The 22,848-nt window shown below is 41.9% G+C and overlaps 2 protein-coding genes and 1 long non-coding RNA gene across 4 annotated transcripts in view; 2 read left to right on the forward strand and 1 right to left on the reverse strand.

Annotated features, from left to right (window-relative positions):
• Window positions 1–8,938, forward strand: part of LOC309701084 (interleukin-1 receptor accessory protein-like 1-B) — a 343,032-nt gene extending 334,094 nt beyond the window's left edge. Inside the window, exons 11-12 of one of the 2 annotated variants that reach the window (XM_082525081.1) lie at window positions 2,262–2,306; window positions 7,625–8,938. In XM_082525081.1, the coding sequence (XP_082381207.1) occupies window positions 2,262–2,306; window positions 7,625–8,352 (773 nt within the window). In that variant the 3' untranslated portion in view covers window positions 8,353–8,938. The remainder of the gene's footprint in view (window positions 1–2,261; window positions 2,307–7,624) is intronic. The other variant, XM_082525082.1, reaches the window with a different exon arrangement.
• Window positions 8,939–8,990: 52 nt separating this feature from the next.
• Window positions 8,991–11,614, forward strand: LOC309701357. Its single transcript, XR_014274954.1, has 2 exons — window positions 8,991–9,178; window positions 11,055–11,614. It is a non-coding gene; the product is annotated as an uncharacterized lncRNA (long non-coding RNA).
• A 9,255-nt stretch (window positions 11,615–20,869) lies between these two features.
• Window positions 20,870–22,336, reverse strand: LOC309701371 (nuclear receptor subfamily 0 group B member 1-like). The gene is made up of 2 exons (XM_082525499.1): window positions 21,510–22,336; window positions 20,870–21,277 (listed from the first exon to the last, which is right to left on the reverse strand). The coding sequence occupies exons 1-2, from the start codon at window positions 22,051–22,053 to the stop codon at window positions 21,045–21,047; spliced, it is 777 nt and encodes a 258-aa protein (XP_082381625.1). The 5' UTR covers window positions 22,054–22,336; the 3' UTR covers window positions 20,870–21,044.
• Window positions 22,337–22,848: the final 512 nt, after the last annotated feature.

Below are 22,848 nucleotides of genomic sequence, written 5' to 3' on the forward strand. Positions count from 1 at the left end.
CACTACATGTAGTCAATAAAAGGGCACCAAAGATGGGGATATGAAATGGATTGCTAATGGAATAGATGGATAAAATAGTGAATCAAGATTGTGACATATGAAAATTAAGGGATAAAAGGTTGACTATTTAACTGCTTCTACCTGAAGGGAAACTCAACCAAACCCACTTTAAAAACCTGCTGGATCAAAATTTTATTACAAGAATTCTAAAATAATACTATTTTTTTTATTATTTATAAGGGGACCATGAATTAAGTTATCTTCAAAATATTTCGCTCATAGTCAGAAAATTGTGTTCCAGTATTAAAAGCTGTATCTAAGGCAGCGACCACTTGCACTATTTATAAAAAATAAAAAAGGCATTTAATTGTATCCATTAATCCTGTGTGCAGTAACTTTGGGTTGCATATATGATACAATATGAAAGGATGTGCAATATTTGATACGATGCGATGTGATTATTTTAGGGGGTGATCTTGGAAAGGCACCTTAGAACGAGGGTTCGACTTACGAGGATTTTTAAGCACAATTCCGTGAACCTTTTAAAGTTTGCCAGCAATGTTACAAGTGCCTCTGAAAAAACGACTGCAGTTTAGCTTGGCTAGCCTGAGGGGTCCACCCCTGTTAAACATTTTCATAACATTTTAATGAATCAAATACAAAAACTGATCAGTGAAAAACTGGTTGTACAGTTGTTGATTATTTAAACAGAAAAACGAATTCTTATTTATCTCAACTTTTATTTATTTATCGTAAACTTAACCTTTATTCCACATTTCAATCCAAAACAAGCTGTGTCTTCTGATAGGCTGCCCCTCGACTGGCTTCCGCAGTCAGTGCTTGTAAGCTCTGCCTTGTTATACAGACCTGTCTGTTACAACGGAACAAAGCAAGACCAAACCTTTGAAATCATGTGTTTAACGTTGTCTGAAGCCCGAGTTTTTGGCTCACATAAATTGTTTTGAGACACTTTGAGGCATAATTATTTGAAACTTTAGCCACTTTTAATGTGAGTATCCAACCAGTTGTCAACAGGATATATGAAAGTACATGTACTTTACTTCAATTTTATTCCACTTCATATTTCTACTTTATGTATATTCTTGATTTAATAAGTAGATTAAGGTACAGTATATAAATTATAACTTCAAGTAGGCAACATAAAACATTGAAATGCTAGGCAAGGGCTGTACATACTGGTTAATTATTTATCTGCTTTAGCATTTAAAGTGCATGATCTGCACCATTTTAAGCCTGTGGGAGGCATAATAACCTATATCACATATGCAACATAATTATCAGGAGGAGTCAACCCTGTTATTACGGTCCATGTTTCTAATCCAGCTCAATACAAAGTGTGCCTCTGCATGCTGCTATGTAACGATGTCAGCCGTACAATCAAAAATCTCTTTATGCATGGATATTAATGCATGTTTTACCACAGTATATTTCTAATGGAGCCTCTCACCGTGCCCTGTGCTTATCTTTGATTAACTGATCGCAAAGATGAGCTCGGTATCATGATGTTATTAGCATCCATTTGAATACTTGCAACTGCCTGTCTTTCCTGCACATAGCACCATTACTAATTATGCTCCTCCTCAGTGGAATTGTGCAAAGGTTGTAAACCAAATCCCTTGCTGTGATTACATGCTCCATACAGGGGGACTGTTGTAATATGGGAAAAATGGCATAAAAATGCAAGGATGGAGTGAAATCTGAAGTACATCTGCCACAGTTGCAGCTCGGTGGCACAGCTTGCTGGTTTATCATGTCTATGTATAAACATTTAGCTCCCATTGGGAATGTATTAGCATCTCAACAGCTGATATAATAAAGTGTAATCCACAGCTATAGATAAACACAGTTTGGCCATTTGGGACGCCAGCGTGTGTCAACAATCTTTCTCCTGAGCTGCTGATTGTAACATGTAATGCCACAGTATGCTGGGTGAACGTATTATACCACTGTTATACGTTTCTGACACACTCATCTAGTGCACACTGAGTATTTTTTTAACATATACCAGAAGTAACAAGTCTTGGCTGAACTATGTCCAAGTCCTTTGCTTTTTTATGCTACGTGTCCCATATTAAACTGGAATAAACTGATCAGCGTGCTTATCATTTCACAATCGCTACCAGCGCATCAGTGGAGAAACACAGTTTATGCCAGAGCCATGTCCCCGCATTCACACAATTGTTTTTAATGTAAACAAATGTTCTTTTAATCGACCTTTGAATGTAAATATCTATGTTTAGGTTTCACCAATGATCATTTCCAGGATGACACAAGACTACTTAGAGGTACTTCTTCCCCAGATCTTTAACGCTCGTGCCGACACACTCCGACAAAGACTTTCTGATCAGATCAGTAATGTAGAAAGTGATTGTGGCTGCACTTTGTATTAAAAGGCTTTGACATGATTGTTCTGACTGAAAAAAATGTTTGTTTTTAGATAAATCTTTGATCTTTGAGAGCATTTAAAAGTTATGTAGTAGCCATTGAGTGCAGCTTATACAGTCTTTGGTAACACTTTACAATAAAGGACATAAACATGAGGAATCAGTAGCCTGACATCTTGTTAATCATTAATTAGTATTTTTCAAAGTTTTTATAATCACTATGGTCCAGAATTTCACTATAGATAATAAGCATTGAGCTGAGAAATACTACATGTTAGCGCGTCATCTGTTGAGCTGACCAATTTATTAACAGGCCGATATTATTGGTTGATATTGGCTATCTTTCAGTCTATCAGTATCTGTGTTTATAGCGACTGGCAACAATTATAAAATGAAAGAAGATGTTAGAAACACCCTACATCCTTCTCAGGAGTGCTGACATTGCATAGTTTGTCCACCGCTCTGTAAATTTCCTGTAACTAATGTGTGTTTGTAACACCACAAACACAGCAGCCAACTAATCAGAGCCAAGTTGGGTATGAATGAGAAAATAAATAATCTGTTTATGTTATATGTGTCTCAGAGAGAAAAAAAAATCTTCCAATAGCAGTGTTTCAAATTTCTAAGTCATCAAATATCGGTAACGGCACCGTTCATATCCTTATTATTCCCTCTTACTTATTGTTTCATTTTTAAGTTCTGGATCAGTACTTATTCTGGAACAGCTGATAAACGTATTAGTAACTGTGTAAGTTACTGTGTCCATTAGTATAAAGCGTTACCAATGCATAAGAATAAACACAGCTCATTTCCTCTGCATGTTTCTTTATTGTGTTTTTTTAAATTAGATGGGCTGGACTGAGGTTGTCAGTCACAAAATGTTTTCAAAAATTGTATTCAAGCTCAAAATATCCGACTGCAGTAAAAAGAAGTGAAATTGAGGTGTAATTTTCTACAGAAATTGTGTATTTTGGTTAGGGGGCAGTGGGAGGGGCATCTGCTGCAAAACACTCAAAGTAGGAAGACATTTATTGATCTGGGCTATTTGCACTTTAGACTTTTTTTTAACATTATTATTGTTTTCTTTCAGAGACAAACAATCGAGAGCAGAGCCACTGTGATTTCCTGCCCCGTGTAATTTAGGTTTTATGCAGATGTGAATCAATTATTGCTCATGCAACAGTTTGATTGTAAAGCTTGTAAAATCTCTGAAAGGGGGGATTTAATCTATAAAGCTATAAAGTTTTATCACGCCGCAACCCTCGAGAGGGCAGATTTACTTTCACTTTAATCAATTCAAAACATTAAAATGAATCTTCTACTCATTAGCTAATGATACTGTATCCATTTATTTATCCCTTCATGTTTGTTTTAGTCACGATAAGATGGAAAAACTTAGTTTAACCTAAACTGAATAAACCCAAAGTGAAGACTTTAAGCTTCAGGGACACATTGTGGCAAATTAGCCCATGAGGACCAATTACCAAACAGTAAAGAGACCAACTTGTTGTGTCGATGAAAAGAGCGACTTCAAATCTAAGTTTACTCTAATCAGATCGCTCTCATCGCAAAGCCTCGGGCAGAGCGACTTGAAAGAAGCAGCTCATTCTCATGTCTGCTGGTCTCTTAAAGACCAGCAGACATGCCGAGATACTCTCTCTCCCACACACACACACACACACAAGGGTCATGGGCTTTGATTGGGAGGTAAAGCCCAGTTAATCCCGTCTAACTTCCAGTGAGGAGACACTTGGTCTTTGTCTCGGCCAAGAAAGGCTAAAAGGAAGCATTAGCTGCACACACATAGAGGACAGGTCTGTGGAAACACTTCTTCCCATTCATCACAACACAAGCAGCTGATTAAACACAATACTGTATTTACTGTATATGATAGATATGAGTCGAAGCTGACAGTGGTGTCTCGCTAAGCTCTGAATCTAAAGCCTCTTGTTACTACAAGTACATCTTCTTATTAAATGCGGCATAGACTATAGCTGTTTATTTAAGTGAGGATCTATAATCACAAATCTATTTTATCTTCACTTTATGCCTCAGTATCCTGACGCCAGATGGTGGAATAATTTAGCAGCGATACATTTTAGAATCTGTCAGATGTGTGATGTTTGTTTCACGTCCTCAGCTTTCGGTCTTTTTTGTTTTCCCCCCCTAAACGTCACACTTTTTCATCTGGTAATTGGACTTGTTTGTTTGAAATTTTGATAAAAAGGAAGCTGTTGGGTAAGAAGCCGCTATGAGGCCAAGAGAGTTCTTCAAATAGCCTGTGTAATGTGTTTCAGCATATTTTCATCACATATTAGCTCTCTGTAGTTTCATGTACAATTACAGTTTGTTTTGATTGAACAAATGAGCACAATTAAAAATAGAAATGGATTTAATGTTTGGACTGTGTGTAAAAGATGGATGTAGCCACTGCTGGATAGCAAAAGCTGCAGTTGACCGCTTTGGGTGTCGCTGTGTTGTTATTTCAATCAAATCAAATCAATTAAATAAGAGCAGTGCCTGAGACCATAAAAATATGTTTATTTTATTATTGTATTGTGTCGACTTCGAAACAATCAGGCTTCTGCCCCCTGCAGGCTGTTTGAATTGACGAGTTTAATACATTTTTGCATTGATCTCGTTAAACAAAGGTCTACATAAATACACTGTTCAAAAAAATTAAAGGAATACTTTTTAAACAAAGTTTAGCGTCGAGTCAGCTAACCATAGTTGTTCCTGGTTGTTTCTTTGCTTTGGTGTTAATGAAATTAACAAGTGCGCTAGAGGAGCAACAATGAGACAACCCCCAAAACAGGAAGGGTTTTACAGGTGGAGGTCACTGACATTTTTTGCTCTCCTAACTTTCTCTGACTGTTTTTTTTCACTAGCTTTGCATTTGGTTAGGGTCATTGTCACTGGTGGTAGTATGAGGCAATAGCTGGACCCCACAGAGGTTACACAGGTAGTCCAACTCCTTTACCTCCCAATCAAAGGAGATGGAAAGTTACTCTAGGAGAGCTGAACAGGACCATAGAAGGCCATTAACCCATCAACAGGATCGGTATCGTCTCTTTTGTGCAAGGGAGAACAGGATGAGCACTGCCAGAGCCACTGGTGTGAATGTGTCTGGCCAAACAATCAGAAACAGACTTCAGGAGGGCAGTCTGAGAGCCTGACATCTTCTAGTGGGCCGTGTGCTCACTGCCCACCATCATACCTGACTGGTATTTGCCACAGAATAGCAGAATTGGCAGGTCCATCATTGGCAATTTGTGCTTTTCACAGATGTCAGCAGGTTCACCCTGAGAAGATGTGAGAGACGTGAAAGGGTCTACAGAAGCCTTTGAGAATGTTATGCTGCCTGTAACATCATCCAGATAGACTGTTTTGGTAGTGGGTCAGTACTGCGTCATGCACTGACCTCTACAGGTGAGGTAACGGCACTCTGATTGCCATTAGTCAACGGGATGAAATCTTTGGATCCATTGTCAGACCCTACGCTGGTAGAGTGACTGTAGCTCAGGTGGTAGAGCAGGTTTGAGCACTCAGAGTAGAAAAGCGCGAAATAAGAACCAGTTCATTTACTGTTTACAGTGGGCCCTGGGTTCCTCCCAGTGCATGACAATGCCCGGACACATGTGGCAAGAGTAATAAGGCAGTTCCTGGAGTATGAAGGAATTGATTCCATTGACTGGTCTCCATGCTCACATCCAATAGCCGAAACCTCTGGCACATTATGGCTACGTTCACTCTGCAGGTCTTAATGCTCAATTCCGATTTTTTGATCAAATCCGATTCTTTTGTCTGCTTGTTCACACTACAAATAAAATGCGACAGCAAACGCGCTCTAGTGTGAACCCTCAAAGCGGCCCGCATGCGCAAAACAAGACGTCACACACAACAATATTGTTTGACTGATGGTCCTTAATATAAAGACTTCGGACTTTACGTTTCCCAATTTTTACTTTAAGTTATTTTGTTATTCACATAATAATGTAAATAACCTAATAATTATCCTTATTGCTGTTTTAGAGAGGAGCGGTGCTTCAAAGGATGATTGCAGACTTCTGTCAGAATCTGCAGATTATACAGTACAAATAAAATGTTCACGTTTCTCCAACGTTGTCTTCCCAACAGTTTCACTGACATCTACACTGGATGGCCAGGAAGCGTTCGCGATGTCTTATCGGGCGCTTCTCCGGAGCTGATAATTGGCGTCTGTCTTGTGTCGGTGACGTAAAAGACGGATTTAATGCGACCTGACCGTTCAAACAGCAGTTGCTTTCTGAAACATCGGATATGTATCAGATTCAGTACCAGATCGGATTTGAAAATATCGGATTTGTGCCGTTCACACTGTCATACCATGATCGGATATGGATCGCATAGGGTCAAAAAAGTTGATGCACTTTCGCCTGCAGTGTGAACGTAGCCTATGTTTTGGTCCATCCCACGCTACTAGTTTGTACCTCAGACTGTCCAGGAGTTTAGTGATGCCCTGGTCCAGATCTGAGAGGAGATCCCCAGGACACTGTTTGGTCTCATTAGGGTGCATGCCCCAGTGTTGTCAGCCATGCATTCAAGCACATGGGTGTCATAAAAACTACTGAGTACAATTTTGTGTACTAGACTTAGGGATAATTTTTTCCCTTTCATTTTCAAGCTGTCTTTGAATTCTGCCCTCTGTAGGTTGACTGAGATCTAATTTGATTTCAAAATGTTCCTTAAACTGAACAGTGTATGAATGTATATAATCTGTAGGCAAGGAATGAGATTTTTAGTGTCAGAGGTATCCTCATTTCCAGTTGTCCACATGCAGGCCGCGTTCTATTGACCAATCATGTTTTAGCAAAGATTTGAGGTCTGTGTGGAAAATAGAACAGTTTTGTTGAGATGGAATCTAGAAATGAAAGGCTAGAATTTGAAAATAACTCAGGTCTTTAAATCATTTATATTTACTTGCATTTATAAATTATGCCTGTTGCATAAAGTAGAAGAATGAGCCATTATCTGCTACACTGTAAGCACCAAAAACCAAAAGCTCTAGACTAGCTGATGAGTTTGCAGATGACTTGTGCACAGGCTTCAGTTTTTAGAGCAGGAGGTTACATTCATCTTTTATATACAGTCTCTGGCTAACAGAAACAAATAATGTCTATATATGATCGTGCTGATTCATCAAAAGATATACTTTTCTGTCTCTCTGTCTGTGAATCCAGCCTACATCGAGGACGTAGCGCGCTGCGTGGACCAGAGCAAGCGGCTCATCATCGTCATGACCCCCAGCTATGTGGTGCGGAGGGGGTGGAGCATCTTTGAGCTGGAGACGCGGCTGCGCAACATGCTGGTGACCGGCGAGATCAAAGTAATCCTGATCGAGTGTGCCGAGCTGCGCGGCATCATGAACTACCAGGAAGTGGAGGCCCTCAAACACACCATCAAGATGCTCACGGTCATCAAGTGGCGCGGACCGTCCAGCAACAAGCTCACCTCCAAGTTCTGGAAGCAGCTGCTGTATGAAATGCCCTTCAAGCGCATGGAGCCCCTGAGCATCTCCCACGAGCAGGTGCTGGACGTCAGCGAGCAGGGCCCCTTCGGGGAGCTCCAGACCGTCTCGGCCATCTCCATGGCGGCGGCCACCTCCACCGCCATGGCGACGGCGCACCCGGACTTACGCTCGACCTTTCACAACTCTTGCCACACCCAGATGAGGCAGAAACACTATTACCGTAGCTACGACTACGACCTGCCACAAGGCGGCACGCTCCCACCGCTGTCCTCGCTAGGCAACCAGCACACCTACTGCAACATCCCCATGACGCTCATCAACGGACAGCGGCCGCAGTCCAAGTCACCCCGGCAGCAGAGCCTGGAGGAGGCCCACGGCAACAACGCCATGCTGCCGCTGCTTCCCAGAGAGACCAGTATATCTAGCGTTATATGGTGACAGCGCCGGGCGGGGTAGACTGTGGATCTTTATGATGTCTGTCACAGGGAGGACTAACCACTGGCACTCAGACCCTGAAAGGAGCCAGGTGAACCTAAATGGCACTAAGCTACTTGCTGCTGTTGAATTTTGCACCAGGAAACAACCGAAGGAGGGGAGGGGCTTCAAACTGCTGGAGAAGGTGGTGGCAATGTTTTCTTTTTTGTTTGTTTGTTTGTTTGTTTTTTGTCCAATTCGAGCTTTTATTGAAACTGAACATCAACAAAAAAAGAAGAAGAAGAAGCAAGGAGAACTTTTTTTGTATGCCTGTATAAACACTCACGTAACACAAGCCAACACCTATGATCATTTACCCCGAGAGTCGAGGAATACAGGGTCCTGTACATACGTTTTTCTAATTCTTTGTAGCAACAGTGTTTTGGGACTTGTTTCTTCTTTCTTTGGGACTCATTTTTATTATTTTATGTTTTTATTCTTTTCTTTCAGTTTGTACAAAAAGTGAAGCAGTGAAGGCCTGTGAGACGTGTCGGTTAAACCGTTGTTACCTTTATTTTTTTCATTTGTTTTTCTGGTGTAGTTTCTAAAGTTTTTTTTTTTTGGGGGGGGGGGGGGGGGGCGGTTAATTCTTTTTATTTTTAATGGGGTTGGGAATACAAGTCACAGCCTTCGGGAGACGAGTAAGATTTGGATTTGAGTTTCAGGGTTGAGAATCTGGCCTCAACCAGAATATGCAAAACTTGGAGTCCAGAAAACACATGGCGAGGGTGGGGGGTAGTGGGTTTCCCCTAATTCATCGAATGCTTTCGGAGGAGTCGTACCTGTGCAGGTGGGTGGGTGGTTGTGGGGAGGGGGAGGGGGGGGGGTTGAGGAATATGGTGCTAGGCTTCACATCTCTGTTTCTCTCACAATATTTACTTTTAAAACAGCCTTGCTATTTACCTTAACAAAAAGATTATATCACTGCGAAGTAATTATGTGTATTATTTTATGAAAAAAGAAAAGTCTATTTTTGTAACTGAGGGATATTTGCTTAGAGAAGTTATGACATTTCTGACAGAAGGAGTTGGGGAAATATCTAGTAAAAGAAAAAAAATAAGAAAAACGTTTACGTGGAACTGCATAGCTCACGAAAATCAATAGGTCGTTCACTAAATGTCTTACCCTTATATTAAAAAACAGAAGACGTTTGTGTTTTCGTCGTTACAAAGGGGGGGAGAGGGGAGTTTCGGCATTTCAAACGCACCGCTCACAGCAGCGCGGCAGACTTGTTACGTTACATCTGTCGATCTCATCTCGGCGCTTCACAGTGGAAGTAGCTATCGATGATGTCAGCGCGGACGGAGGAGGCAAGCCATGACATCCACGGTCACCTGAAGCATTAAGTCCACCTGCTTTCCTCTGTAGGACCAAACAAGGCTGTCCAGGGCTAATCTCACTTATTCATTTGCTCTCAGATGACAGCTGTTATTCGTTTGCCGTCCACCATGTCAGTGGAAGTGAGTTGAGGCGCGCTCTCTGATAAATAAAAACAGGCCTTGCACATCTCACTCAGAGGGCAGCGGCGGTAAGCCTTTCATTTCAAAATGAGTCGGAAGATACCGTGCAGAAACGTGCTAACTTATGAGATGTGTAGTTCTTAGTATGAAAGTAACATTTAGAGGATTATATTTTTTGAGCTAATGACCAATAACCACCTGAAAACCAATAGCCTTTTAGAATCAATCCCTTCCAAACGATATAATTAATGCTTAACAGTGACAAGAATTTATTTTAAAAAATGCTAATTCAGTCTCAGTTTATATATAACTACAGTAGAGATGCTACATTAGATCAAAGCAAGCTAAAGCCTACCATTCTCAGTCACGAAACTGGTACAGTGTCATGCAGTTCAGATCTGTTCTCGCATAGTAAGATTTGAAATGTCGGTATTTTGATGTTGCGATCCTTTGCAAGTCAAGCCAGCGATGGATCTGAAACTGAGGAACGTGAACGCTCACACTGCCAGAGGTTTCTTCCTGTTAAAAGGGAGTTTTTCCTTCCCACCGTCACCGAGTGTGTGCTCACGAGAGGCGACAGGAAGCTTTCCATTTTCCGGGGGGTTTCTCCCAAATTTGGGTCTGCACCTCGCAGTAAAAAGCGCCTTGAGATGACTGTTGTTGTAATTTGGCACTTTTTCACCCACATTCCATTTAATCATCTTGACACAGCGATCGAGACCATAAAGGTTTCCTGAGAGTGCAGCTCATGCGACAGGTACGGTCATTTTTTCCTGAGTTCTTTTCACAGCCAGAGGAGTCGTCTCCACCTGGCCATTAGCAGGAATGCTTTTCTGCACTGGCACTTACGTTTGAGACGCAAAGGCTTTGTCCATCTTCTATATGCAGCCTGTGACTCAGACCCATGAAGGCAGCCTGTGCACTTACTCCTCCTGCAGCTGTGCCATAATATTTGATCTCTTTAAAAAAAACACACACGCACACACACAAACTAACCTCATACTAAAATACCTGCAGCATCTCATAGATGTTTAACTTAGTGCCATAAAATATGCAATGTTATGAATCTTTAAACAATAAATTACATTTGTGTTCTGCCCCCCCACCCCCGCCATCTATTTTCAAAAACTATATTTCAGATGATTCCTGGATTTTTTCTGTAAGCTGAGAATTTTGCATTTTGACTCTTTTTTTTTTTTTTTTCAGTCACCCTACAAATCATTGAGAGCCAGGCCTGCTTTTATCCACTCCACCTGTCCCTCCTGCCAAAAGTAACACGGATTAGAGTGTATTGTGCTCTTTGATGTGGCATTGTGTAAATATGATCAAGACAATAACACGATTAAGATGAAGACAATCTAGCCATATTCATGAAAACCGGTGGTCATTATTCACAACGCCTCTCAAAGTAGAAATGCTACGCGTCCAATCCAAGAGAGAGTTCGACTGGAGTCCGATGCTCAGCGCTCCAGCTTTTGGGAAGCCGTGGGAATGCAAACTTTTTCTTAGCGGGGGGGGGTGATACGCACTATTGTTTCACAACGACGAATTGGGAGCTTTTCTGGTGGCTGGCGTGGTTTTGACGAGTGACACGGTGACAAACGGTGATGAATAACAACGACAATATATAGCACAGAATTATTCCAGGCACTTTCACGACTCGTGAGACGACGTCTTTCCTGTTTTCTGATTTATTTTCTATTATGTATCTGCAATGTTCATTAAAAGAGATACTGTTATTATTAATAAAACCACATTTATGGTAATGTTACTTCTCAGTTGTTGTGTATGCTGTGTGTGCAGAGTGGGTTTTGTTTGCTGAAAGAAGAAAGAAAGAGAAAAATGCCACCCAGCTCACTTTGTTTATGGAGCGCCGGCATAGTTTGCTGACGGCGCCCGGATCCCTTTTCTTGGCAGAGAGCCGATAACGGCCCCGACCGCCATAACTCTCGCGTCTGCCGTAAAACCTTGAAACAACAATCAATAAGTCTCCTTATTCCACTCAGAGACTGAATCAGAACCGGCCTCATTTTAGAATAAGACTAAATCAAGTCACTGCATTGAGGAACACTTTAATCCCCCCTCCACAGCCTGATTGTTGTTTGACCTTAATGCACTTTTGGCAGCAGACACGCAGAGCAGGAAATGGATTTGCTGCTCAAGTACTAGACGCATTTATCAAGCACCTTTTGAACACGTCTCGGGATTTTTGTTTCGACTCAAAGTGCGATTTTTGCAGCGAGAATAATATATGTCACTGTGTCAGGCTGTTTGTAGGAACGATTCAAAGGTGCAGCTTCATTTATGTAAGTGGATCTTTTTTTCCAGTGGGAATTAGTCCACTGGAAACTACAAGCAAGTTTGCTCAGTGAAACTGTCACATTTAATGTCTCTAAGAAAACTGGATGCTTTGTCTTTCGGCATGCTTCGAGGCAGGCAGACACTATTTTATTCTTCTTCTCCCACTCTCCTCTGCCTCAGAGCGTTGTGCCCGTAGTGCAGCCATTTACTTGTTTGCTGTGATCAAAGCAACAGCGGAGGAGAGAAGGAGAAAAACCCAAAAGCACATGGGGCGGGGGGAGAATCACGAAGATTCTGCCAGACAGCGTTACTCAGCCCCGGCTACTCGTCTTCAATGAAAAGAAGCTGGTTCGGGTTGAGCAGTTGTAAGCCAAATGAAATAGAAAGACTTATGTTATAGTGAAGTTGAGCTGTTATTTATTAGGAATATCTCCAGCTTCTGTCAGAGTAGGAAGCTAGCACCTCTGGAGCACTCTAAAGCTGTTATAGCGCAAGTGGAGCATTTACTCCTCAGAGCATTATGTGAAGGAGGCGCAAATGTCAGGCTCATTCAGACAGGATATTTAACCAACCAGCTCTTTGGTGCAAGTTACATTTCTTGTTAGGAAAACAGTGATTTGTTGAAATATCTGAAAATGTATATGGAAATACAGTGTATAAAAATAACTGTACAGATTTAATGAGCCTGAAAGTCAATATTTGGTATGATGACATTTATTCTCCAGCACAGTCACACTTGTCATGTCTTTAAGGAGTCTTCAGGAATAGTTCTCCAGACTTCCTGAAGGACATTCAAAGCTCTGCCTTTTCTTCTGTTCTCTGTCAACATGATCCCACACTGCTTCAGTAATGTTGAGGTCCGAGCTCTGCAGAGGCCAATCCATGACTGATAATGTAACACTAGGTGCTTTTCTACTCAGGTACCGTTTGCAATAATGCTGAAAAATGAAGCTGTTGAGGTGCTGTCCAGGTGGAATTGCATTGTGGGTCTCCAACACCACTGGCTGAAATGCAGCCACAAACCATGGCACAGCCTCCACCGTGTGTTACAGAGGGCTGCAGATACTCTATCCTGACCTGAACCACATTAGGGTTCATCACTCCACCAGACCTAATAAATTCACTCAATTTCTGGAATAATCTGGGATACCTCAGCCTTTTCTCCCTGTTTGCCTTCATTAAGAATGGATTTTTGACCCTTGCACTGAGAATATTTTTGATGAGACTTCAATGAACAGCAGATGAATCAGAATTAAATCTCTCGGGTCCTGTGCTTTATTTCTTAAGGACTTGACTTTCAGATACTGTCCATCTGCCACTTCTTTTTTTGTCAAGCTCCCTCGTATTTTTTAAGGACACGCTGCACACCCTGCTGAGATGTGAAAGGTTTTCAGTTAATAGCTCTTTGGGATTCATCTTAATAGTGCAAAAATACCATTTTATGTTTGTCAGACTGTTTTATCCTTGATATTTTTCATAAATTCAACTAAAGAAATTAGAACAAATAACGTGTTTTTGACAAGCTGCTAGAAGCAAAGTGTTCTTTGCTAAATTATCTGTTAAGTATAGACAACACTGGTTCATCCCTCGACTTAGGTGTTGTTGTTGTGTTTGAATGATTGATCAGTGAACCAAAACTTAAAACAAATCCCTCGAAAATGATGCAGTGAAACAAGTGAAAAAGCAGCCAATGTACAAAGCAAGCCTGGCAAAATATAAAGAATTAAGTGGTTGTTCAAATCTTTTGCACAGGACTGGAACCAGACTGTCTGCTGTTATGTTCAACATGCGAGAGAGAGAATGACAGACACTGGGGACCTAGAGGGTTGGGTTATGTCTCGTCCAATCGACTTCAGTGATTAAAGCAGATGCCCGAAATTGAACCACAGATGTTTTCAGATGGTGCTGCTGCACCTTGTGCTGTTTCGTGACACCACTCACCGTCTCCCGTGTCTCTAAAACGCAGGCGTCTTAGCTCTGCTGCTAAATCCCACCACAGTTCTGTGTGGAGGCGGAAACCTTTGTCTGACTTTAACCTAAAGCACAACATCACTTAACATTTAAAAAAAAACTGAAATGACATCAGTGTGCGCCTAAATCATCGAAACACATCAATCTCCAGCCTTAAACACAACCACTTTCAGGATTGATGGTTGAATCGAATCTTTTTCTCTGACAGATCGGCTGTGTGAACTTCTTTTTTTCCCAGAATGGAAAAGAAAAGCTGGAGAAGATGGAGAAGAAGAAGGTGAGAGTAGCTGGACTGGATGAGTCAGTGCCTTTTTCCCCCCCGTGTGGAGCCAGCTGCATCCTGCATCCTGCGTCATGCACTCACACACACAGACTCACACAGACACACGCACACGGAGCTGGTGCCAAACTAGAGAAATAATACGTTCCCCGTGGCCTTCACGTCTATAGCATTGAACCACACTCTAATCATCTGTGCATATGTGAACACCGAAAGGCGCCAGATGTTTTTATCCGAGCTGACATGTTGCCATATGGTGTGTGTCTGTGGGGAAAAAAGGGGGTGGGGGGGCCTCACACCCCCAAACACAAGCACAAATAAAATCATTTTCACTTCGTTACAGTGTCACAGCAATAACAGGATCCCTGAACAAAACATGGTCGGGATAGAGAGCAGATCATGTACATACTGTTCATGCACAGATGTTTTGTTTCCTCCTCTCCACACACACACACCCTGGTGAAGAGTATTACTCACTCTGGCAGGTATACCAACCCCCCCTCGTGTCCCACAGGGCCTTGTTACTCCGAGCTTGGTGCTCTGTGCCCTGTGTGACATACCTTCCACTTGAAGAACCGGGCCAATTGTGTGTTTGAGAGAGAGAGACGGAGCTGAAAGCATTGGGAGAGTACATACAGGCAGCTGTTAACCCAGTTTTGGAGTCATACTGAACTCACCATGGTTCAGGATGGCACATGTGAGTGACTGTGTGTGTGTGTGTGTGTGTGTGTGTGTGTGTGTGTGTGTGTGTGTGTGTGTGTGTGTGTGTGTAGGATGCCAGTCATGGATCACTGATGGCTTCAGTTCACTGCTGCTTCCTGCAACAGTGGCTCTTTCTTTAATTATTTATTACTTTTGCAGCAGTGTGGATGTCTGCGCTGCGAGGTGAGTGCTGGGTATCGATCAGCTCTGGATGCGGCTGGCTTATCAAAGGAAGCTGTTGTTTTCATGTCTTAAAGGAAGGCAGCAGAAATAGTATGTGAAACCATGCCCACTTATAAGAATCATAAATATATATACATATATATATAAATACAAATGTTGCACTGATTTTGAGCCAATTTCTATCCGTTTCACAATTAGCAGCTGCAGGCAGCAAAGCGGCCACCTTAGGACATTCAAAGTGAAACGCTGCCATCTGCTGGTGGTTTGTCGCTCTGCACCCTTAGCAGAGACCCATCCTCGCAAGGCATGCCGGGAGCAAAGGAACCAATTTGAGCCATTATGAGGGAAAAGTGGAGTGATGGGTTAGATCATTGAGTCATGATAAAAATCGCACACATCTTCAGTAAATTGCTCCAGCTGAAATCTTTTCGCCGTTTGGAAGCTATAATTGTGGTGAATGGAGGGCTGCACATTTCCCTGTGAGGCAGCGCGCTGCTGTTAGATAAACTACTGCGGTTACATGCGAGGGGGGGAAAAAAACGCCCTTTTAATTTGTCCCAAACGAGAAATGATTTTTATTATGGGGATGATCCGCATAACAGACCCGGCACCGAGTCAATTCATCACGAAGGATGGGCTGCGTCAGCTTTATTTGTGCTGCATCAAATTACCTGAATTAAAGCATGAATTAAGACAGATGATACTTTGTGAGCAAAGCTAAAATCAGATAATGTGACAGCATGGAAGTAGACCATACATATATTTAAATAAATAAAAAATTAAAATAATTACGTTTTTTTTTTGGGGGGGGGGGGGGGGGGGGGTCATTGGATTTAAGAAAATATAATCTAAACAGGGAAGCACCTGAAAATGAACCAAATATTTTAGAAAAAAAAATACCAAACTAAAAATAAATAAATATGAAATAAATAAAACTACAAAAAACAACGTATAACTTTTTTATTATTATTTTTAATTTAAATCACGGTAGAAAGAAGCTAACAATCATTATGCTAATTATGCGCATTAAGCTCCGTTAAGCGTGTTAAAGACGAACTTACGTAATCAGGAGAAGAGCGTCAGGGTTGCTGTCTTCTATGAGCTGACAAATGGCGGATGGCAGCAGGTATTTGAGCTTCTAATATCTCTTTTTGTTTTTATTTGAAGTTAGTCGAAGTTTGGAAACGGAGAGCAGAGAGGCTGCTCTGCAGTTATGTAGCACTGTTATTCAGACTCAAAACCATATTTTGGCAAACAAAGAAACTGAATTAACACAGCTGGTTATGTATAGTATTATCAGCAGGTTTAACTTACACATATTTAAAAAACAAACAAAAAGAAACAGCAGTTTTTTTTAGTTTTTTCACTCTGACATTTAAATTATGGAAAGCACTGAGATGTATACACCCCCACCCCCCCACCCCCCGGCCGTAAAGTTCTCTGCAGGAAACCAGTGAGAACAAACTGTGACAGCATAATAATTTTGGAAAAAAGCTTAAAAATGCAGAAGGTTACATAATTGACAAACTGAATAGAAACATGATGCACATTGAAATATGCAAAACTCTAAGGATCTACTAAAGGACCACTACTGTCACCACAGTGAATCATCTGCAACCCTCTGCGTGTCCTCCTTCACTACATTCAGCATCCTTTTGTTCCTCTGCTACACATCACAGCCTCGCCTCTCTAACGTGCTTGCTCAACCTTAGCTGTGCCTCTGATGTACTCCTTTTGAGGGCGCACTGTAGTTCATCACTGAAAACGTTGGTGTGCCTAAGAAGAAGGACCTCTGTTGGAATCTAGATAATCAGCAGTTTGGACACATTCAGTGCGTCCATGTATTTTATTCCTTGCCCCGGCTGTCGTACTGTAGGATGAGAGGCAGGGTGTATTCATGTATTCTTTATATTGTCTTCTTAGGACCTTAAAAAATGTGATACTATATTATCAGAACCACTAGGACTTCTACAGCTAACTTTTTACATAAACCTGTCTTTTCTTCCAAAAACAAAAGATGTTCAGCGAGCTCCTAAATCCACGATAAGATATGCATCTGTATTTAATAAGTTTCACGAGATGGATTTGTAGATTTGATTAATATCACACTAATTTCTGAGTTTCCCTCGATCAGATCATTGATTTGTAAGTTACGTGTGTCAGGAAAGTCTAATCTGTGTGGAGTCCACATGCGTCGGCTTATTATCTGTGACAGTGGTTTGTTTTTCTGAGGCTTAACGCTGACGCCCACAGGCTGTGTTGTTTCTGGTGTGAGATCGTGCATCGAAAGGAGAGCGCAGTGATCTCAGGCGAGCTTAGTCGGTGTTAGACTCGGTAGCTGAGAGGAGAAAAGGCTGTCGATGCAAATGCTTGGAACAATGTGGTGCTGATACTCAGGGCCAGGCTTAAAATGTCTATTGCTGCCTTGAAAGGATGTATCTGAAGGAAAGAAAAGACCCGGGAGAACACACTCAGAAGCGCGTGCTCAGCATACGCTCATTGTCGTGGGAGCTGAAATGTGAAGTTGGTAGCTTGTAGACTTTGATACCTGACTCTTAATAATGCAGAGCCGGCAGCCTTGAAGATTGAAAAGCTTCTAGTCATGAACTCCCTGAAATGTCGAACGATCACTGTGGTCAAAATAAGGGGGAGTAGTTCAAGAGGCTCTTTAGTTTCATAAAGTGCAGATATACAGATGTGTTTTTCTAAGGACTGTCTGCATCTTGTGTAACTCAAACTGTATTCATTTAACCGCAAGAGCCTGGCTCTTACTTTTTTTGGAGTTGCCAATACCTGGACAAGGTCAAGCCAATATTTTGACATCTTGCTCTCTAACCAAAAAAAAGAAAAAGTTTTTAAAAGCCCCTTTCTGAAGTTTATCTCAAAACAGAATTTTCAGCTAGGGGTTGAATGATATATCACTATCAGCTAATATCAGGCTTACTGATCAGCGGATTACCAATCCCGTGGCCAATATTTATCTGCCCTTGGAGATTTGACAGTGTCGTGATGAAGAGCTTTGGTTTATAGGCCACAAAAATAGGAATAAATGCCAACAAAAATAAGCTTTAGAAAAATGTGCAAGTATCGGCATCGGCTATCAGTCAAGTTATCGTCCTAAACATCAAAGTTTTTTTTTCTTTGATCCCTGGATATGGTGACGAGTGGCTCTGACTGTGAGATGAATCCACAATGAAAATAACTGCTAGCTACAGCCCCAAAAATAGCCCATTAGGAAACTTCTATGCATCGTAGCCAGCTTAAGCTATCACATCAAGTTGGATCGATAACCTTCCCCCCCTCCAGTTTTACAATGTGACACGGTAGCCGGCTGGTTCAGTACAGATCGTCGTGTCATAATCACACCCAGTCCTGGGATTTGAAATAACACAGAACTCATCTTCCAGCTGAGGCAAAAATGGGAATTAAGTGCGCACCGGGGGAGATGATTCAACAGGAAATGTTAATTCACATTATGAACACAGAGTGTGCAGTGCCTCAGGAGGGAGAATCTGCAGCATCATTATGTGCGCTTTAATTCCAGCTGGGTTTTTTCTCAGGTAGCAGCATCCCGTGACACCTGGGAGCAGGAGGGAGACGAGAAGCCGCTCGGCGCCGGTTCCTATTAATAAAAACGAGGCATCAAGCGGCTTCTCGCTGAGCGGAGACGTGTTTACCAAAGCTGTCGGAGGAGAGAGATGGAGCCCAAACCACCGGTGTGTTACTTTCTAAGCTGACAGCTGTTTTAATTGACACCCGTACCTTTTGTTGATGATGGGCCGCGTATGTGTGAATTCGGATATGATAAAAGGAGTTCATGAGTTTGGGAAAAACTCTGTAATTCTAATTATAGATACACTTTGGTTTACGTAGACAATCTTTAAATAGTGAAATATTTATGTCAGAAAGTCATGGGTGATTATTAGTGCTGTTCAATACTGTAAATGATGCTATAGGTCTGATACCAAGTAAATATAGGGCCAGTATTACTGATGCCGATACGAATACTACTAACTTATAAATGCAGCTTGTAGGGACGATCACGATTTATGACATGAATCGTCATCAATTGCAAACTCCAAACACATTTTAATAACTACTAAATCACTGTCATTTTTACTTTCCACAATAAAATGCACATTTCAGCTTTTATTTTGAAACTGGATGTGTTTTGGAGACCTGGAATATAAAAGCACTTCTGTTGTTTAAATGTGCTACAGGGCATTAAAAAAATGGTGTGATGGTCGTGTATTTTTTAGAATTTTTTTTTTTTCATTTAGTATAGTAGCATATTCAGTAGGGCCGTTCGATATAACGATATATATCGTTTCATTTTACGCTATCGTTTGTTTCGTGGTGTCGCAAAATAAACTGTTTACGGCAATATTTTTTTCATCGTTTTGATGGTCACTGTAGTGGCTATATTAATTTCTTAAAGTTCTCTCTTTCTCTTATATGTAATATAACCACAGACGGACAAGCGCCTGTTTTTATGTGTTGGGTTGTGGTTAGCAACAACGACGACGGTAACACCATCGCGCGTCCGCTTGTTTATGTTCCACATAAAACTTTCACAATAAAGCTCAAGATCCTGTTGAGACTTTTCAAAATAAACTGAATCACGTGAAAGAGCAGATTATTTACGGATGAGAACTAAAAAAAGAGCCGCCAGGTGTTAAAAAATAAACTTTAGACTCAAACGTTAGAACAGGCGTGTAATAAATACTCACAAAGAAAATGGCGGCCTTAACAACTTATGTCTAAAAATGTATAGTTTCATGCATCAGTTAAAACACTCGACTCCAGCTACATGACGCGCAGCTGGAAACACTTCCCGCAAGTCGAGCTGCCCGAGATTCACAGAATTTACAGAAAATGTTACATTTTTGTGATTTATATCGTTATCGACAATAGATGTCTTATATCGGGATATGAGATTTTGGTCATATCGCACAGCCCTAATATTCAGTATTTTTTTTTTCATTCCAAGAAAATAACTTAACACAATTCAGTGGGCTACATGCCAGACTTGGAGGATAGAAACATTGATCCTATCCTTTTGCTGTAACTTTGTGTCTGAAGCAGTGAGTGAAGCAGCTATATGTTCTAAAAACAGTTAGGCTGCCTCTTTCAGTTACTCTAAAAAGATACTGACAGATCTGCATGAAGATTTTGCCGAAATGAAATTAAAATAGGAACATTTGGGAGCCATCATGTTGGTGTTCTCAAGGAACAGGAAGCAATTCAGAAAACCACCTTGAGGTGGAGTGAACTGTCAGCTGTGGCAGAGCAGTGTTTGTCTGCTGTCGTTAGTTGTTTCTCTCTCTCGTTGGATCTGATTTTCATGAATGCTTTAATATCACTGATTTCAAGCCGCAGATGATTTTTAGGGTCTGACCTGGATGTTTTTGATGTGTATGTCAAGCTGAAGGTGGAGGGAAAAGCTTGACTGCAGTATGTTCTTACTGAGGGTGTCTGCTGTCTCATTGTGGAGTCTCTTTAGAACCATTAGGAGATTTGTTTGCTCCTGTCTGAATAATACTGCCTCCTAATGTAGCAAGCAAAAACAACGAGGAGATCCTAGAAGGTAATCACTGTCATTTATTAAGGTCACTGTATGTGCTGTTGTCCTCAGTGTCCACACACAAACATAAAAATCATGATGTGCAGCAGAGCAGTGCATTAGACGTTCTGACGGTGAAAGTGTAGCAGTCTATAACATGGTTGCATGAAATGCGTCTGTTATTCAGTCCCACTGTTTACCTCTCACAAAACATAGCAAGCACGTGTTCGTCGATGCTGCTAGTCCCAGTCAGCGGTCTCAGGAACAGTCCCGCCACCGCGTCCGGGTCCACGGCGCGCAGGGTGCTCAGGACCACGCGAAGCTTGTCGGACCGGCTCGCGTTCCCCCGGTTCCCCACGTGCTCATAAAGCGCGCGCTCAGCCTCCCTCTGAAGCGCGTGGATGTACTCCTGACACTCCAGCTCAGGCACTTTAACAAGGCGGACACAGACAGGGAGACATGTTGGGCTGTTTAAATAATCACCCTGAACCCACAGCTGTATAAATACGTTGGTGTGTAATGCTGTTAGAGGTGTGTGTGTGTGTGTGTCTTGTAGTAAGAGGAAGATTTAGGTCTAGTTCAACCCTGTATATTTATCAGAGCAGGGTTATGACACAAAGCCGTGTGGGTCACTCGTGCCTGAGTGCGGGTGTAATCTTACCCGGGGTGAACAGTATCGCTCCTTTCAGAAACGCGTGTTCTTTGACGGTGATAGTGAGTCCTCGGCACTTCACCAGAAACATCTGGATACTCTGCACATCACAGAGAGGCACCCCAGGGTGTTGAGCGGCGCCGGCAGTGCGCTCTCGTCGGCCCGCGTCGTGCGTCAGAATCTCGTGTAACAGACTGGGCTTCTGCGTCTCCACGGTGTCGAAGTCCACGGAGTCCTGCACCAAGCCCAAGAGCAGCAGGGGCGCCCAGCTGTTGCGCACGAGTCGGAGCTGGTCATCGGCTGGCAAACCCCGAAAACACGGCACGTTTTTCACGAACCTGAAAGTTTTGAGAAGCACCTCGCAGGCTGCTCTGATCACGGACTGTGGAGCCCGAATGGCCACCAGCTTCCTCATGGACGCGCAGGAGCAACACCGGTGCGCAGCGGTCGTGTCCTCGCGCGCCTGCGGGCACAGAGCGTCTCTGTTGAGGATGCTATAGAGGATGCTGCCCTGCCCCGTGTCCTGCGTGACTTTACACTCACAACACGACATGTCGCCCCACGCTGATTATGAGCTCTTCATGGCGAGTATCATCTTTTTTATAGACTTGGAGCACAACACCCCCCCCCCCAAAAAAACTATACCAAAAACATACTTCCGGTTAGCAGTTTTCAAATTAAAATGACGACAAAATGATAGCAGACAAATGAATAGCTACATCAACAGTAACGCTTACTTTAAAGAAAGAAAATAAACATTGGAATGGGGGAAATGGTTTCTCCTTATGCTTTTTGATTTTATAGGCTTCAGTCCCGAGTCTGTAATAATCTGCACATTATAATCTGCTAATAAATTGGACAGAATGGTGGGGTTTTTCAGGCATCATTTATGAGTCATTGCTAAAATAATGAGTGCAATTTAAAAATGATGATGTTCTATTGTCAGGCCAAGTGGTTTATAATCTTCCTGATGCTGGAAACAACAGCCAGCTGATTGGAGCAAAGACCTGTTGCCTACAGAGATGTTGCACAGTGCCCTCTGGTGGTAAAATGATGTAAAACACTCATGATATGGTTGAAGAGTGTTTCTCCAGTCACTGCTTTAAGTTTTCATTCATCAGCATATCAACAAGTGTATCAGCAAATGGCTAATGTTGTTTGGGCTCTAACCAATTCAAAAACGTTCTCAGATCTTGGAGGGAATAAAGACACGATGCAGAAAGATGGTTTATTCATAAAGAAATCAGGGATAAAATACATTAAGTTTTACTTTGCAGCATTTTCTTGGATGCTTTAGCTGAGTTTCCAAGTGACAGCTGAGGTTTTCATAATAATGTGAAATGATTCA

The sequence above is a fragment of the Aulonocara stuartgranti genome (assembly GCF_965226115.1).
Source record: "Aulonocara stuartgranti genome assembly, chromosome: 23".
NCBI lineage: Eukaryota > Metazoa > Chordata > Actinopteri > Cichliformes > Cichlidae > Aulonocara > Aulonocara stuartgranti.